Below are 17,055 nucleotides of genomic sequence, written 5' to 3' on the forward strand. Positions count from 1 at the left end.
AAGGATTAACCTGATGGACACGTGGCCTAATCTATTATGGGAGAAGGCAAAATACCAGGCTCCTGTTGTTAGACCAGTGGTTCAGTCCAGAATTTCCAGTTCTTCTTTTCTGGTTGCCCTAGACCATTCGAGTGGTTTGTGGCACAGTTAATATTTGCAGAGCACTCGGAGTGTTAACAGTGCTACAACGGTATCAACACTAGATAATGATTTTGGCAAACTATCATTTGCCAATCAGTGGAACAAGGGACAGACCAGTTCGGAGAAAATACGAACCAACTTTCACCCCGGAACACAAAAATCAGAACCTTTAAGAAGAGATTTGAAAAAAGTTCCATTAACTTCTTTTTGGTTTGTTTTCGGCTTAATTTCCCTGCAGAGCCACCCTCCAGGTTTCCTCGTTCCAGGTGGGGAGGGACGGAAAAGTACCAAGATAACCGCCAAAGAGATTAGCTGCCCTTGCCAGCTGTCAAGCTCCCCCCCAAGCCCTTAGGAAATACCAGAAATTATCACAAGCTTTCCCAGGTCCAAGATTTCTAAACTGAAGTAGCATCGGAGAAGTCTCTTAATGTCAAAGTGATGGTCCAACCTGAGCGGCCAGCTTGATGGTTCACCCCACCACTATCAAGACAGAGTAGTGTCTTGAGACCCAAACTCCACAGAGAGATGCTGGTACAGAGAGTTTATATGCAAAAAGGAAGCGGGGTGTTCCCATCAAAACATGAAACCCTGCTGGCAAGGCTTGCAGTGACGTTCCGGCGTCTTCCATTCATGAAGATAAAGGTGACAGAGCAATACAGGGGGCCTCAGGGGAACACAACACACATGGGTTTCTCTCTCTCTCTCTCTTTTTCCTCATTCATACGGCCTCGACCCGCGTAAACCGCTTCCAAAAACGCAGCCTGAAAAGTCGTAGAAAACAAACAGAACAGAAACAAATTTCCCCTCCCTCCCACCCCACGACCTGAATATTCACGAGAAGAGAAACACCAATTTATACAAAAACGCAATAAAAAAGAAATATTTACAAATGAAAGGAACGCCTTCTTGGTGGCCGCTGTCAGAGGGCTCTGACAAGCTGCCGTGTGTTCTGGATTGCAGATCGCTCTGTTAATTTGTTTGGTTTCTTTTTTTTCTGTTTGTTTCTTTTTTTTTTTCCATTTTTCTTTTCCTTTTTGTCCTTGTAATGAGAGAAGAGGGAAAGAGTAAGAAGTTCCCTTACCCTGAAGACTAAGGGGTGGCATTACAAAGACTCTCCCCCTCTTCCCTCCTTAATTTTCTCAGTGAAATATAAGAAAATATTCCCCACACCAACCCTGCCCACCCTCTCCTCACACTCTTTGACTTTACAGGCAAGTCCCACCCTCCCCCCACCCCAGCTCTAAAAAATAAGTAAAAGAAATAGGTAAAGAAATAAAAGGCCTTTTGTTGGCTTAAAAAGAGAAAGATAAGATAAAATCAACAAGGGTGCAGTGAGGAAAGTGAGAGAGGTGGCTTTCAGCTCCAAGAAATGTGGCTCATAAAGACAGGGCTACGATCTCCTTTCAGAGTCAGTCACAGCAGTGTCCCCATGCACTCAGCACAGGACACTCTCAACACTTCACCTGGCAAGCCACGGTCATCAAAACACTGGGACAGATCCAGGATAAGCAGGAGAGATTTAGCCAATATCTCTCAGGACAGGAGAGGTCGGTCCATACCCCCACCTCAGGAGAAAGAAGACATATGAAAGGGGAGTTCACCTTCTCACTCCTACCATTGCTCCCTTTCCTTTAGTTTAACTTGCATCTAAAATGATACAATGGAAAGAAAAAGACTCTCTTATTGATACTAGGTGCACCAGGAAAGCTGTCACTACAACTGCAGGGATGGGAAACCCTAGGCTATTCCAGCTTTGCACCTGTGCTAGTATCGTTCTCGCACACACAGAGGCACACGCACATGTATGTACACACGCATTTCAGCCTTGCACATCTTGTCTTCATCCCTCAGCACAAGTTTCTGTGCTCTCTGGCATTTATTCAAGCACACCCCTTCACAGGAAGACAAGCCATGTACTTCCCCTGTACATTCAGTAGTAAATATACATATGCATTTCCCACAGATGCACACACCCTCCTCCTATTTCCACATGTGCAAGGAGGCATTGAAACAGTCCACCAGCACCACCACCATCACACACACTGTTTCATGGCATTTTTCTTCCGCTCCAGCACCATGCCAGCATTGCAGAGGTCACCCTAGCCTTTTTGTTCAGACCTGCTGGCCAAGGGTAGGGAGGGCAGAAGAATGAAAACCCTTTTTCCCTGCCCTCCTTGCTGAAAGGACATGCCAAAATAAGCTTGGTGTCCCCTGAAGTGACAGTGACAAAATTCCCCACCTTTCCCTACTCTTAAGCTCTGTTCCACTGTGTTTGTTATCCAGACACCTTATAGGATCGTGAATTTATTTTGCTTTCTCCACAGACATTTCAAGTATAAAGTTATCGTATATACTCGCGTATAGGCTAACCCACACTATACACTGCTCCCACCCTTGAAGTACGTCACAACTAGTGAGCAACTCACAGCTAATGAACCCCCCCTGTGCCCCTTTCCTCAAACTCCTCTCATCAGTGCAAACCAGCATCCTCTGTCAGAGATCCCAGCAGCCTCCCTGACTCCAGGGTTACTTCCCCAAACCCAGATCCCACTTCCTTTCCATTTCTCCCACTGGTCTGCCAGAGATTCAACGGCTCTAATTGCCATACTGAAACCACTAGCCAGACCTGCAGACAAGCCTTATCTCCCTCCCCACACACCCCCCAGCAGACAATTCAAATTTTTAGCATAAAATTTCTCAGCATATACGCAAATATATATATATTTCAGCCCTAAACCCCCATAGTCTTCACAAAATAATGTAATGAGAACCTCAGTATAGCTAACATATAAGTGCATCATCAAGTTAGTCATGTTATTCTCCCTTCACTTTCTTCATGTCTTCAAACACTACTCTCTTCTAGGCAGTTTAAGGAAGAGTTGCCTGAGCAAGCATATTTTCCTGTATGTCCATTACACTGCTTCTGCTGTCTCCTCCTGCCACACACACAGGCATGTATGTACGTGCCTTTCTTTGCCGGGAGCCAGCAAAACTGATAGAGTCACTGCCGCTCCCCCTCAGCCCACCACTTCCCTGCCTTTTTCTCCACTTCCTGAAATCATGAGCAAGGATATCCAACTCCAATGTCACTGTAAAGTGCAATGGCCAGGAATGGAGGAGAATGGGAGGAGCGAGAACATGGAAAAAGAGATAAAAGGGAAGGGGTGGGAAGGAGGAGGAGGAAGTGGGGAAACCAAAGAGGTGGCACTTGTCACCAGTGCTGCACTACTCAGAACTCCTGTATCCCACAAACTAAGAATGACCTAGAAGAGTAGCTGATGGGATTGATCCCACCCCACCCTCCCATGCTCCACATACACCCCTAGTCCCTCCCCGTGCTCTTCCCCTCACTCAAACGTCAGACTCAATACTGGAGAGTTTCTCATAAACATGCCCGTTGCTGGAGCCATTGAAAGCCCTGGGGTTTTTGTTGTTAGGCACACAGGGGTTGGACTGGTTCCCTATACAGATGTCCTTCTGGAAACGGGCTGGCACAGCCCCATGAAGGGCTGAGACCACCGGCTTGTTGGTGGTGACAATGGCTCGGAAGTCTGGCCTAGCTTTGGGCCCTCCTGCCACCACAGGCTGCCTGAAGAAATAAGATTTGCTGCCGTGGAGCAAGCATTGGTCATCCCCAAAAGTGGGGATGAAAGGGTTTTGGGTGACCCGGTCAGGGTAGAGCGACTTGCTGAGCATGTAGCCCCCGCTGCTGCCGGGATTGTTGTGGTGGTGGTAGCTGGTGGCGGGCACTGAGGACTTGTTGTTGGCAAAGGTGGTCTCACTGGCTGGCATCTCAAACATGTGGGCGTAGGGGCTCCCCTCCAAAAAGCGGCCCTTGTCCTTGAGGCTGACGCTGCGGGGGGCCAGGGCTGAGTCATCCTTCTGCAGGTCCACAAATGTGTCATAGGAGTGCTGCCGACGGAGCTTGTTGCGGTTCTTCTTCTGCACCTTGGAGGCAGAATTGGAAGGGCTCTGAGGATATTTGGAGGAGGAAGTGGCACTGGTGGCCACGGGCACAGGGGCAGGTGGCTGGTCCAGCTCTTGGAGAGAGTTGTCCTCACTGATGTCGTACAGGTTGCCTGCTTTCTTGCAGGCCTCGCAGCGGATGCAAGCCTGGCGGGTGGAGTTCTGCCCCACCACCGATGGCGTGTAGTTGTGCACCTTAGAAGGGCAACTGCGGCAGAAATTAGCCCCAGACCGATCCTCCCACTCTAGGTTGGTCAGATTCTTCTCCCATGGCGCCGGGACCCCACTCACAACTCCTCCATGTTTGTGCTCATTGCTTCCTCCAAACTCTCCTGAGCCATGCTTGTGGTGGGCCCTGTTGGTGCAGGACCCACCCCCTCCTCCTCCTGTGTCACGTTTAAACTCATCTCCCCGCTCTTTGTAGATATCCGTTAGGTCCACGTGTTCCCAGTGTGGCGAGTTCTCTTTGGCTCGAAACTGGTCCAGGTAGAAGTCTCGTAGCCCTTCCTTGTCCCTGAAGTAGCGCTTGTGGTCAGGAGAGCGGGGTGGGCGCCGGCGGTAGGCCAGCTCTATCTCATCAAACTCCCGGCGGGACTTGGCAGAGGCTGGGCGCTTCTTCAGGCTGTCCTTGTACTGCTGCTTCCGCCGCTTGGCCGCATTGCCCTCTATGTTGCCATAGGTGACCGTGTGAGTGGAAATGTCAGAGACATCTGAGCGGATCAAGTCATCATGGGCCCCGCTGCCACCATAGCGGTCACTCTTGAAGGAGAACTTGCCGTAAAGGTCACCCAGCTGGCTGTGCTTGGCAGGGGGTAACCCCAGGTCCAAGGGCTTCTTCCCAATGGACCGTGACTGGGCGTTGAAGGGTGGGTTGTCACAGTCATAAAGCCCGTCAATGGAGCTGGTGCTGCCAATGCTGTGGGGGCGGTGGTGGTGGTGGTAGTGGTCCTGATACACATTGCTGTCCTTCAGCTGGAGGTTCCCAAAGGTCCTTTCTACCTCACTAATATAGTCACTAAAGAGGTTCTCCTCGCAGGGGGGGTTGTTGTAGGACTTGCAGTCCGAATGGGTGAAGCTGCGGCGGTGCTCAGAGATGTCATAGACCGACGACTCACGGCGGATAAAGTCCAGGGCACTCTGTGGTGAGCCATTGACCCCTGACAGGTTGGCCATGTTCTTGGCTGTCCGAAGCAGGCGGAGGATGTTGGAATGGGTGTTGTTCATAGTTGCTGTGGGGGAGTTCATTGCTGACTGGCGTTCCTCAATGGCCACGCCATGGATGCAGCTGTAAATACCCTGAAATGTGAGAAAGCGGAAAGATGAGTGGTCCTGCAAAGACTATACAAAAGGGAACTTGGACTCGGAAACACCCTGTGAAGCAACAGCATACTCCTGTAAGACAGCAAGGCCTGTCAGCCTTCTATCTTGAAGCACAATCCAATCAAATTAAATAAGACCTGCTCTACCTATTTTTGCTGTTTTGCCCCTCTTTCTTGCCCCTCACATTTTTCCTTCCCCTCTATTCCTCTTTCTCTGCTTTGCTTCATGTCGCATCTGTAGGATGCAGGAATACCTGCTTGCATCTGTAAGAGTTACTCAAATCCAGCAGGTGTAACATGGAATTGCAAATGGGGTCAATAATACCTTGGGAACACAGACATCAAGACAAATTATTCTGTGTGGATGAGAGAAAGAGTCTAGTTTGGCCCTTGAAATTCATCTGGACATCAGTGAATCAATGAGACAGAAGCTATCTTTGAAAGGGAACAGCTTCATTTGTCATAAACTTAGCTACATTAATCAACAGAACAGATTAGCAAAGGAAACAGAGACAGAGCAGTTCTGTCAAATAGGTATTTAGGTCTTTTGCATCTGGATGAGCGAGGTACAATAGAATTTTTAATTGCATTCTGTTAAATTTAACACTGATAACAGGCTCCAAATTGGCATCACTGAAAGCAAAAGTACTCTGTTCAACTTCAAATCAGTCAGCAGAAGTGCCTGATTCCTCTGCATTCACCACTACCTCATTTCATCCATGACACAGATGGTTTAGAAGGGCTATCCCTAGGAACAGAAGGGGTTCATTTATTCCCTGGTCTGCCAAATGGTGCCTTCTGATTAAAGTCAGTTGTGAAATGGACACCATCACATCATATTACCATGGTTTCTGAGCAGCCAGCAGATGATTAACACTTTCCAAGACTTTTCATCAACCTGGTCCAGGTCTAACTGATAACCCCAGAATGAAAGAATCTGTAGTTAGCTAAGGGTCACCAAACACAATCTCCATCTTATCTTCAGACTAAACCAGGCTAGAAACTAACACTACAGGAAGGATGCTGTGCCCCCTGCATTCAAAAGCTTTGCCATTTCTCCTCAACAATATGTTATGTAGCAATTATACACTCCTTGCATAATCAAAGATAATTCTGTTACACTGGTCACTGAGGTCAAAAATGCTGAGATTTGACCTCACTTCAGAATGGATCAGGAGAAGGGACCAGTGGCTTGAAAGAAGGAAAAAAAAAAAAACCTCCAAATTACACACTGCTAGCTACACTGATAACAGAAAGATGATTCAGAAATTACTAGAATCTGCTTTAAATGCAAATATTACAACCTAAGGCTGATTTGCATAAAGCAATTGCTAAGTTTATGCGGTCATCCTCTCCACATGGTTTAGGGCATGGCTTTTGGTTAGGAACTTCTGACTGTCAAAGGCAGTGCACTTCTAGCTAACATAAGGTCAGCTGAAAAGCTGTAATATAGAGGACAATGAAAAACTCCTTAATTTCTAATCATATTATCCACCATTACTTACTTACTGTCCAAATTTGGCCTCTCACAACTCACACTGGAGGATCAGACAGTTACAGTTAACTTCTCCTTATACTGCATTTTCATTTCCATATGAAATTTCCATTTCCATGACCATAATCCTCAGAGACCAGAGTTGTCACAGAAAGACATTAGATGCTTTTGCAACATTAAGGGTGAAAAAATACCTCAACTTTACCTACAGATATCCTTTATCCTGCAGACCACCACCCCATGCCACCTGTGTGTTAGACAGTCACAGTGGATTTCCCCATCTCCAGTACCTACGACTGTCTAAATAAAGCCTCTGTTCCTCCCTGTTAGCTAATGACACTCACCCTGCTGATGGAGAAGACCACACCGGGCTTGCCAGAGCAGACACCCATGAAGCAGTGGCGGAATTGCCAGTAGAAGAGATGTTCACAGATGAAGGTGATGAGACTAAGGGCCATTGCTGCTCCCAGCATGTAGAAGACACCTGCCATGTTATCTATATCCAGCTGGCTGCTCATAACCTCATTCTTCTCATTGTGACAAATGCCAGTAAGCCACAGCGCTTCCAGCTCCTCCATCTCCCCTAGAAAAACAAAGAGAAGGAAAGAAACAGGTTAGATAGCCACGCAATGGTTAAAGACCTCAAGCTGGAGAAGACTGAAAGCAAGAAGCTGATATAAGGTCATTTCCAGTGGTCATGTTCTTTTGCCACATGTATTACATCCATGAAATACCCTGACTGCCCTTTTATTACAGGCAGGTGCAATTTGACACAGGGAGGGCAACAGCATTTTTCCACAGCCAGACATCAAACACAAAAAGCTGTACCACAGGACACAACTATCACACTTGTCAAATGTCTACAGTAAGATCCTGGAAAAGTTGTCCACCAGATGACTGAAGACATGGCCTAACAAACTTCCACTTTCATGTTAGGTCAATGAGAGAAAAAATTAGTGACTGACACAAGTAGACAAAAATGAGTCACTTCTACAGGAAATCATGTACGTTTTCAGCTCAAAATTGAAAATGTTCTTTTTTTTTAATCAGAATGTCTGATTCTGAATGTATCTGTAGCTCATTCAAACTCAGGTGCAATGTTACCAAAATATTTGTGCATTTTTACCTGTTTTTCTTCCCTTCAATTTTGTTGAAATCCAACAATTTCAAACTCTTTGACCAATCAAAAAAATTATCAATTTGTATCAGCTAGGAACAAATGTTCTGTAGCCTAATTTCATACTCCACTTACTGCCATTATGGTATTTTCATGAGTGGAGGGAAAGAGAGAGAAACTCTCACATACACACATACTGAGACATTCAGAAACAAACTAGTTTTGCAGGTTGGCAATTCCTTTCATGCTGTTAGGAAAGTTAGTTTTTCACATTTTCAACCTCTAGTCCAGTGACAGAGGGAAAAAATATGTATATTTGTGTGCTGCCATAGCATAGGCTTTAAAGCTTTAAGGAGAACTTACGTCTTTTTCTGAAATAATTACATACTAGGCTGTTTAAGAGACAGAGCACCCTATCTGTCTGGTGGCAAATTTTCAGAGCTATGTTCTTTCTATATTTATTAATTCTATGTTATTTTGAGATTTCAGGAAGAAAAAACAAAGACAAGAAAAAAAAACTTATAAATAAAATAACCTGTGAAATTTATTTATTAAAAAAGGGACACAACAAGACTTCATACGGAATGGAAAGAGAAAGCCAGGAAAATATTTTCTGAGAAGAAATTCTTTATCCCACAAAACCATAACGTTCTGAGTAAAAATTCACTCCAAAATATGTTTCTGAGTCTCAAGTCCTCCCTTGTTTTTTTTAGGTTTCGGAAAATCATAGAATTATAGAATCATAGAAGAGTTAGAGTTGGAAAGGACCTTAAGATCATCTAGTTCCAACCCCCTTGCCATGGGCAGGGACACCTCACACTAAACCATGTCACCCAAGACTTTGTCCAACATGGCCATTTAAGTTTTAACCCGTTACACCTTGTCCTATCACTACAGTCCCTAATGAAGAGTCCATCCCCAGCATCCTTATACTGGAAGGCTGCTATGAGGTCTCCACGCAGCCTTCTCTTCTCCAGGCTGAACAGACCCAACTTTCTCAGCCTGTCTTTATATATGAGGTGCTCCAGCCCTCTGATCATCCTCATGGCCCTCCTCTGGACTTGTTCCAACAGTTCCATGTCCTTCTTATGCTGAGGAAACCAGAACTGTACACAGTACTCCAAATGAGGTCTCACAAGAGCAGAGTAGAGGGGCAGGATCACCTCCTTCAACTGATGGTCATGCTCCTTTTGATATAGTTGGCTTTCTGAGCTGCAAGCTCACACTGCCGGCTTATGTTCAGTTTCTCATAGACCTACACTCCCAAGTCCTCCTCCACAGGGCTGCTCTGAATCTCTTCTCTGCCCAACCTGTAGCTGTGCCTGGGATTGCTTCAACCCAGGTGTAGGACCTTGCACTTGGCATGGTTAAACTTCATAAGGTTGGCATCAGCCCACCCCACAAGCATGTCAAGGTCCCTCTGGATGTCATTACTTCCCTCCAGCCTATCAACTGAACCACACAGATTGGTGTGATCAGCAAACTTGCTGAGGGTGCACTCAATCCCACTGTCCATATCACCAAATAAGACCAGTTGTTGAATAAGACCAGTTCCAACACCAATCCCTGGGGGACACCACTCGTTACTGGTCTCCAGCCGGACATTGAGCCATTGACTACAACTCTTTGTGTGCGGCCTGCCAGCCAGCTCTTTATCCACCGAGTGGTCCATCCATCAAATTGATGTCTCTCCAGTTTAGAGACAAGGATGTCATGTGGGACAGTGTCGAACGCTTTGCATAAGTACAGGTAGATGACACCAACTGCTCTACCCCTGTCCATCAGTTCTGTAGCCCCATCATAGAAGGCCACCAAATTGGTCAGCCAGGATTTCCCCTTAATGAAGCCATGCTGGCTGTCACCAAGCACCTTGTTGTTTTTCATGTGCCTTAGCATGCCTTCCAGAAGTATCTGCTCCAAGATTTTGCCAGGCACAGAGAATGCCAGAGAAAATCTGAGTTAACTCTTTCATCCATAAATATTTTTTAAATTTTGTAAATGCATGATTTGATCTTGTCTAGAACTATAAAGCATGGGATAACCACAGAAAGTCCAGTATAATTAGTCATGGCAAAACCTCAAAGCTAGTGAAAAGTTCACAAGAGGAATCTTGTTTTTACAAGATATTCTTCACACAAGAAATTTTTCAAACACACATCTGAGCTGGTTCTATGAAACCTTTAGTACTTTTGACATTGCTTTTGATGATACTGCCATCTTGCATCAACAACATAAAACAAGCGACATCTCACATTTTGGTGCAATGCCTCTTAACAAACCGTTGTTAGTAATTTCCTGTTCTCAACTCTAATCTGAAGCAACAGAGCTAGGAACATCTATTTCTTAAAAACAAAACTTGGTATTTCTTAGGAAAACTCAAACTCCTGTTTTTCTTGTCACTTACCGTCTCCAAAAAGCTGTAAAATGGCAAGATCAACCTGGCGCTTCCAGCCTGAGTCCTTTTGGATGGCAATGCCATAGCCAGTGGAAGCAAACACTTTCCCACTCCCAATTGTCACCAGCTTGCAGCCTTCATCTCTGCCAGCCATGTAGTTTAGCACTGCTGCATCATAAATGAAAGCATCCAACTTCCTGCACATGTGTAAGAAACAAGAGAGGTGTGGTACAAAAATGATAGAATCTGTGTGAGTTCAAAGTTGTTCTCAGGTAACTAAGGCAGAAATGAACCTCTTCAATAACTTGCATCTTTACCTTCATCAGAGTTAACTAAAATCTGAGCCTAGAACCTGTGTACAGAGGAAGCTAGATTATAAATGAGGACTGTCTATTTCTTTCTGACTCATTGATAATCACCATTTTTGATTGGAAAGAAAACGTGGAATACAAACATACTGCATGATGAAAATGAACGAAGAGGAAGTCAAGTCCTAAGAATAGCTTATATTTCTGTGCTGTCCTTCATCTTAAAGGAACCTAAAATGTTTCAGAAGTAGGGGGTGGAGTAAGGAAAAGATCACCTCAGATTCAGAGTGCTGGCATGACTTAGCTGAGCAAAACGTTATTTTTTCAAATCAAATATCGTCATGACATCATTCCTTGATTACTGTGAAAAGCACTAATGAATCTTTACCTATGTCAAGTGGCCACCATAGCAGCTTTATGATTTACCAGGCTAAGCAACTCTTCAGCAAAGAGTGCTTAGCTGAAAACCTAATGAAAAATTCAGTTTCAAGACAGAGAAATGCCCATTATGGGCTGGGCTGGGTAGACAGCACAACAGACTGATGAGAGCCTTCCTCTCATTGCAATAAATTGATTAGGGTGTGGGAAGTGGTCTCAGGGGGGGCGCATCTTCCACATAACTGAAGACAGGCGATGAGTAAATCCTCCCACTAGATCTGAAATGAAGCACTTTTCAATAAAAGACCAAAGATCTTCCACCTTGCACATTCTCACACCCATGCTATCTTTTCAATCCACCTCCTGCACATGTATTTCCAGTATGGTGATTATCTCTGTGCATATATGTGGGAAGTCTGTCCAAGTGTGGATATGAAGCCAGGATGCCATCTACTGCAAGTGATAAGCTCTATTTCATCCATATATTTGCAGGACAGAGCATATTTATTTCCTGGATGATGACTTTCCTGGCAAATGTACCTTCCCAGGATGACATCCAACAATGGTACAATCATTTATAATGGGCTTTGAGCCTCTCAACCTGGCAAATAGGTTTAGGAATAGTCATTCAATCTAGTAATTAAATTGGCTGAACATCTTCATCCGTGCTTTGGAATGAACTTTCTCATAAGAGTGCAACACAAGTGTAAGCATAAACATTGGGGTTCTTTTTTTTTTCACTGAGGCTGGGCTCTGACAACCAAAATTGTCAGCTTGGGGAGGAGGTCTTTGATTATGAAGGACAGAGGCTTGAAAAATGGCATTTCAGTTAGTTCCCTCACAGATTCACTGTTATTAAAAAAGGAGGAGCTATTCAAGCATACTGTTTGCAAATGAGTTTTCCAATGTTTCCCAAAATACCAAAGGAAATGCTCTCATTTTACATACTTCCTTATTATTCAAACAACACTTTGTTCAGCCCTTGATGCTAAAATATTCCAGTGAGAAGGGCTACTTCCAAACTATTTGCTTCAAGCACACCTTCTATTATACTGTATTAGCTAGTGATACACTGGGGTGGGATTAGCCCGACAAGGATTGTTTCAGCTTCCTGATTAACATAATCTTTTATACACAGAAGGAGGGAAAACAAAAGAATTTCCAGATGACAATATAAATGCACTGAAAAAAACTTTGTCCACAGAGGTCTGTGAGCTTTTCCTGTGTACGCAGAAGGACACATCAACATGAAACATCTTGATGAAAGAGTCTTTGGGGCTAATATACACAAGACTAAAATGTACAAGGATACAGAAGACTATTTTTGGTTGGCTTTTTGTTGTTTTTTTTTAGCAGTCTTATAAACACATTAGAGACAGAAACTCTTGTACATATCTCAGTAGAAAAACCTGGTTAAGAGAACCACAGAATTATTCTCCTGTGCTGTGTTTGGTCTTGCTATACTTTTAACCATAGAATCATAGAATAGTTAGGGTTGGAAAGGACCTTAAGATCATCTAGTTCCAACCCCCTGCCATGGGCATGGATGCCTCACGCTAGACCACGTCCCCCAAGACTCTGTCCATCCTGGCCTTGAATATGGAATGATAATGGATGCTCATTTTCCAAATCCCACAAAAAAATAATTCCAGACAAGTATGCAAAGAACTCAAGTTTCTTTGGTGAGTAAGCATGGAAGAAGGAAGCCTCACCCAGTCTTCAGCGAGAACAGTGCATCATCCACCCCCCTCTGATTGAACTTCACCATGTAGCTGTGCATTTCAGGGTAGTTGTTGCGAATGTTCCTTTCTGTGCTGCCATTGGGAACTGTCCCGAAGCGGAAAGGGGGCGAGAAGTCATTGGGTTTCTGGAACTGGAGAGACAGAAAAAGAACATTTCTCACAATCTTTCAGCAAAAAGCAGTCATCTGAATGGGAGAACACACTCTCCTCTATATTTTACTGTTTTCAAACACAGAGATCTCCTGTTAGTGCCTAAGAACCAAGAAGCGAATCTGAGCAACCCAGTATCTTTGTCCACTCTGGATTAAGTGCATAAAATAGCCAGTAATCAAAGATTAAAAGGTTAGATAAAATAAAAAAGGAAAGGGAAAAGGTAACACTGGCTTTGGAACACAATCAAGGAAAGATTTTAGAAAAAAATCTGTGTGTATTTTATCCACAGTGTCATTTATTTTCTAAAAAGTATATTTTTCAGCTCGGTGGATGCCTTTGCATTTCTTGATTCTGACTGAAGTAGAAAAGCAATTAATGAGGAGAAATGCCTCTCAGAACACTTCACACCCACTTCACCGAATGAATGATAAGCTTTCAAACTTTTGGGCAAATGTCCCAAATGAAATGCTGTTAGTGGCTGCAAGTCACTAGTAACATTCAATGCTCAGAACTGGCTGGCAGAATACTCCAAACCTTTTGCTGCTCCTAAGAAATACATCCATCATAACATTCCCTTACGTCTGCAAGGCTGTGAGGTTTTATATGCCACTTGCTTAACTCAAGTCATAATCAATGCTCTCTGGGATTTTATGAGCAGTAAAATTTAGGCTGTCAATTATCAAGACTGCTTAAAACTCCTAGAACCAGCAGACGGGAAGGAGCACAGGATTTTAAGCTAGGAACTGTATAAGCAGTACCGATAAAGTTGCAAAAGTAGGTTAGATGGAGGGAAGCTCCCTCACTGATATATCAGCCCTCCTGATATGTCAAGCAGTAGCTTGACTCTCAACTGTGACTGCATATTTGGATGACCTTGAGAAGTACGCTAAGAGCATATTGAAGATCAGATCATTTAACAGCAACAGTTCACCTGGTACATGAATATATGCAGTCACGAACTGCTACATTCTATAGTGGAAATGTGGCTGCTGTCTACAGCTATAGCTTAAAAAAAACCACATGCAGATGGGCCTTATTCTTGAGTTCTGCTCAAAGACAGTTGTGAACCTGGTTGACTCAGCTGAGGAGGCCAAAGCTGCTAAAGCTCATTCATAACGTCTCAACAATAACCTCAAACACGAGCTGTGTCAGTGATGCAGAGGTGGTAGGTGAACACAACACTCACATCGCTTTCTGTGTACCAGTCAACTCATCTGGTTGTGCAAGGGATCACTCTCAGTTTGGATGGTGAGATGAGCTGGCTTGTACTTGCACACAGAAGTGAGTGAGAGAGAAAACATATCCTACTGCTTTAAGCCAAAATTAAATATCAGGGAGGTTTTTGAAACACAGGTTGGCACCTCACCAGGAAAAAAAAAAGAAAAAGAGGTTTCACACAGCACAAAATAGGCAGTAAGGTGGCTTTTAGACCCTTGTCACACCCACTAGGGATGAAGACAAACCCATAGCTATCAAAATCTGTAAAGAAAGCAAACTTTGATGGGAGAAAAATCACTGCAGCATGCTAAAACAGGAGTTTTCAAAGTGGGCAACTTGCTTTCCCAGGACCTGCACCCTCCATCCCCACAGAGCCCTCCGACAAAGTGAAGTCAGCTGGACAAGCAGCAGACAGGCCCAACCAACATTGGTGGGATCTCAGCTTCAGCATGCCCTTTGGAGCGGCAGCTGTGAGAGCCTCTCTCTGGGCCCAAACAGTGTTAAGGGAACAAAGAGGCCACATTCAATGTCCATTCTATACCTCCAGCCTCCATTCCCAGTGACAGGATCTCTCGTTTTGCCTGCTTCCATGACTATGTCTAAGAACTGGAGTAAGGATTATAGAGTCAGGCAGGGCTGTGATGAGGAAAATAAGCCCACCTTTGAACTACCCTTTGTCCTCCCTGTGTTCAAGGGCCCATCTCAGCAGCCAGAGATGAAAGGCTCCATATTTAGTATTTAACTTCCCGGGAAATCAATAAATAAATTAAAATGTTTTTCTTGAATGAAATTACTGTTTTCAGCAACTAGAAAAGCATGTTTCTAGAAAAGGAAGCCAGGCTAGTGGCTTCTACACATCTGAGAAGTAACAGTGGTACATGCATACAGCTTTCTGGCAGGTGACAGCAGGGGAAAAATCCCTGTATTTGTTGCTTGGAAGTAGGTGGGCACAGCTAAGTCCACGGATGAATGGGATCTACGAAGAGCTCTCCAGAGCCAACAACTGCTGCTTCTCTCTGAGCTCGTTTCTGCCCCACACAACTTATACTGAAGGAAGAAGAAGGCACAAGCCTTCCCAGAAAATATATGGGGAGGAGCACGTCCTCTTCCGGCAGCATGGTGGAGGAGCATGTGTGGAGGAACTGGAAAAGATCCATGAGGAAGAAAGTTAATTGACCCTGTTGTCAAAAAGTCCAGTAAGAAAAACATTTGTTTGGCTCCTCCCTAGGGCTGGGAGAGTGGGCCTGGATCAGAAGTGTCAGCCCCAGGGAAGCAGGGCACTTTGGCGGGCTGGTCTAGAAGGAATCTATGAGACATGAGACAGGAGCGGAGGCACAATGTAGGGGCCATTACATGGAGGCAGCCTGTGCAGAGGTAATCTCGATGCTTTAGTAAATATTGACAAAGGAATTAACCATAGGGTCAGAATTTAGATTAATGAGAGAACTGTCCCATCATTTCATATAAATGTTTGTCCTGCCAGAGCCCTAAGTCACAACTGCTCTACCTCAGGCATTTGCAAAGAGGAGACCTGTGAAGCTCTGGGAAAAAACTTTGCGATAACAGGGGAGGGAAAGATAAGCAACTGTACCAGTTGCTGAGCAAAACCAGCTGCAGAGAGTCGCAGGGAACAGCAAACAATGCTGTACAGGGATCACACTTGTAGAAGCCGCCCGTCACACTTCCCTCCAGCAGGAGCCTGGTCCTGCTGCCCAGCTCTACCTGCCTCGAGGGTGAATTCCTGAGAGGGAATCTGCAGGGCTCAGCTGCAGCCCTGCAAGCCAAAGACCCCTGGATGGGGGTGTACCCCACCTGCAGCCTGCAACTTGCTTACCATGGGGCGCTGGTCATGAGATGCTCCCCTTTTAGCCAAGGTGATGTGACATGCTCTTGCCCGTGAAAGAAATCCCTTAGATAGCTGACTTCACAACAAATGTGGGACAGAAGTTGGGGCTAGAAATCAGGGTGGGAAGCAGACACTAAATGTGCCTGAAGGGCTGGGATAGCTCTGGAATATAAGAGGCCTGTGTTCAGCAGCTGTCCACCTCTTTAACCGCTTACTTAACAAATTGAAATCAAGAAGTGTTAAGTCCAAATCAGAGCACGGCTTTGGGAAAAGTAACCTCTCGGAGTCAGAGAGCAGAAATCCTCCTGCTCTGAAGAGTGCTAAACACACAGGCTGGGGGCTATTAGCACATTCAGAGTGGAGAGCCCCTTTCCTGCTCCCCCCGCAACTCGCCATGAGAGCTGTCGACAGCAGCAGTGAGAGTGGGTTTAAGTGACTTGTCTGGCAGAGCTGTTTCATTAGCAATTTGGAGCCATGCCGAGCAGAAAGCAGCATTGTTCTCAGATGTTCGAATATCAATCTGCATAATGAAACAGGTGATAGGAGCGTTTCCCATTTAGGCAGCCATGATTGGAGGGGATTCAGGAATGAGGGGAAGGGGTTATGTCTAATTGGCCACAATTAATTTGATGAGAATTTTTTTTCAATATATTGTCTATCACCAAATGGTTCCTACAGAAAAGCGCATCTGCACTTATTTATCTGCCTCATGTAGGCCCTGTTTACACTGTAGAGTATTTGCCAAAGCATTGAAAGCAGTTTCCCAAACTCAGCAAGCTCTCACAACAAAAAGGCTCTTTTTAATCAGCTGATCTACTTTTACATCGCTTAAAAAAAAAAAAGAATAATGCCCTGCTGGATAACATAATGAGCTGGCAAAACTTGGTGTGAGTGTGTGTGTATGTGTGCAGTGCCTTACTCTTACATAGCTTCTCTGGGAGGGCTCCTTTCACTTTATAAGGCCCAGACCCCCAGTT

The 17,055-nt window shown here is 44.8% G+C and overlaps 1 protein-coding gene across 3 annotated transcripts in view; it reads right to left on the reverse strand.

The window, feature by feature from the left end:
* Positions 1 to 1,123: 1,123 nt before the first annotated feature.
* GRIN2B (glutamate ionotropic receptor NMDA type subunit 2B) overlaps positions 1,124 to 17,055 on the reverse strand; it is a 217,702-nt gene continuing 201,770 nt past the window's right edge. For all 3 annotated transcript variants that reach the window (XM_061450628.1, XM_061450629.1, XM_061450630.1), the window contains 4 exons: positions 12,832 to 12,992; positions 10,443 to 10,630; positions 7,266 to 7,504; positions 1,124 to 5,403 (listed from right to left, as the gene is read on the reverse strand). In XM_061450628.1, coding sequence (XP_061306612.1) covers positions 3,493 to 5,403; positions 7,266 to 7,504; positions 10,443 to 10,630; positions 12,832 to 12,992 — 2,499 coding nt within the window. In that variant the 3' untranslated portion in view covers positions 1,124 to 3,492. The remainder of the gene's footprint in view (positions 5,404 to 7,265; positions 7,505 to 10,442; positions 10,631 to 12,831; positions 12,993 to 17,055) is intronic.

The sequence above is a fragment of the Pezoporus flaviventris genome, unplaced genomic scaffold (genome assembly GCF_033815535.1).
Source record: "Pezoporus flaviventris isolate CSIRO_AGI_PZ_B2104156 unplaced genomic scaffold, CSIRO_AGI_Pfla_v1 ptg000011l, whole genome shotgun sequence".
NCBI lineage: Eukaryota > Metazoa > Chordata > Aves > Psittaciformes > Psittacidae > Pezoporus > Pezoporus flaviventris.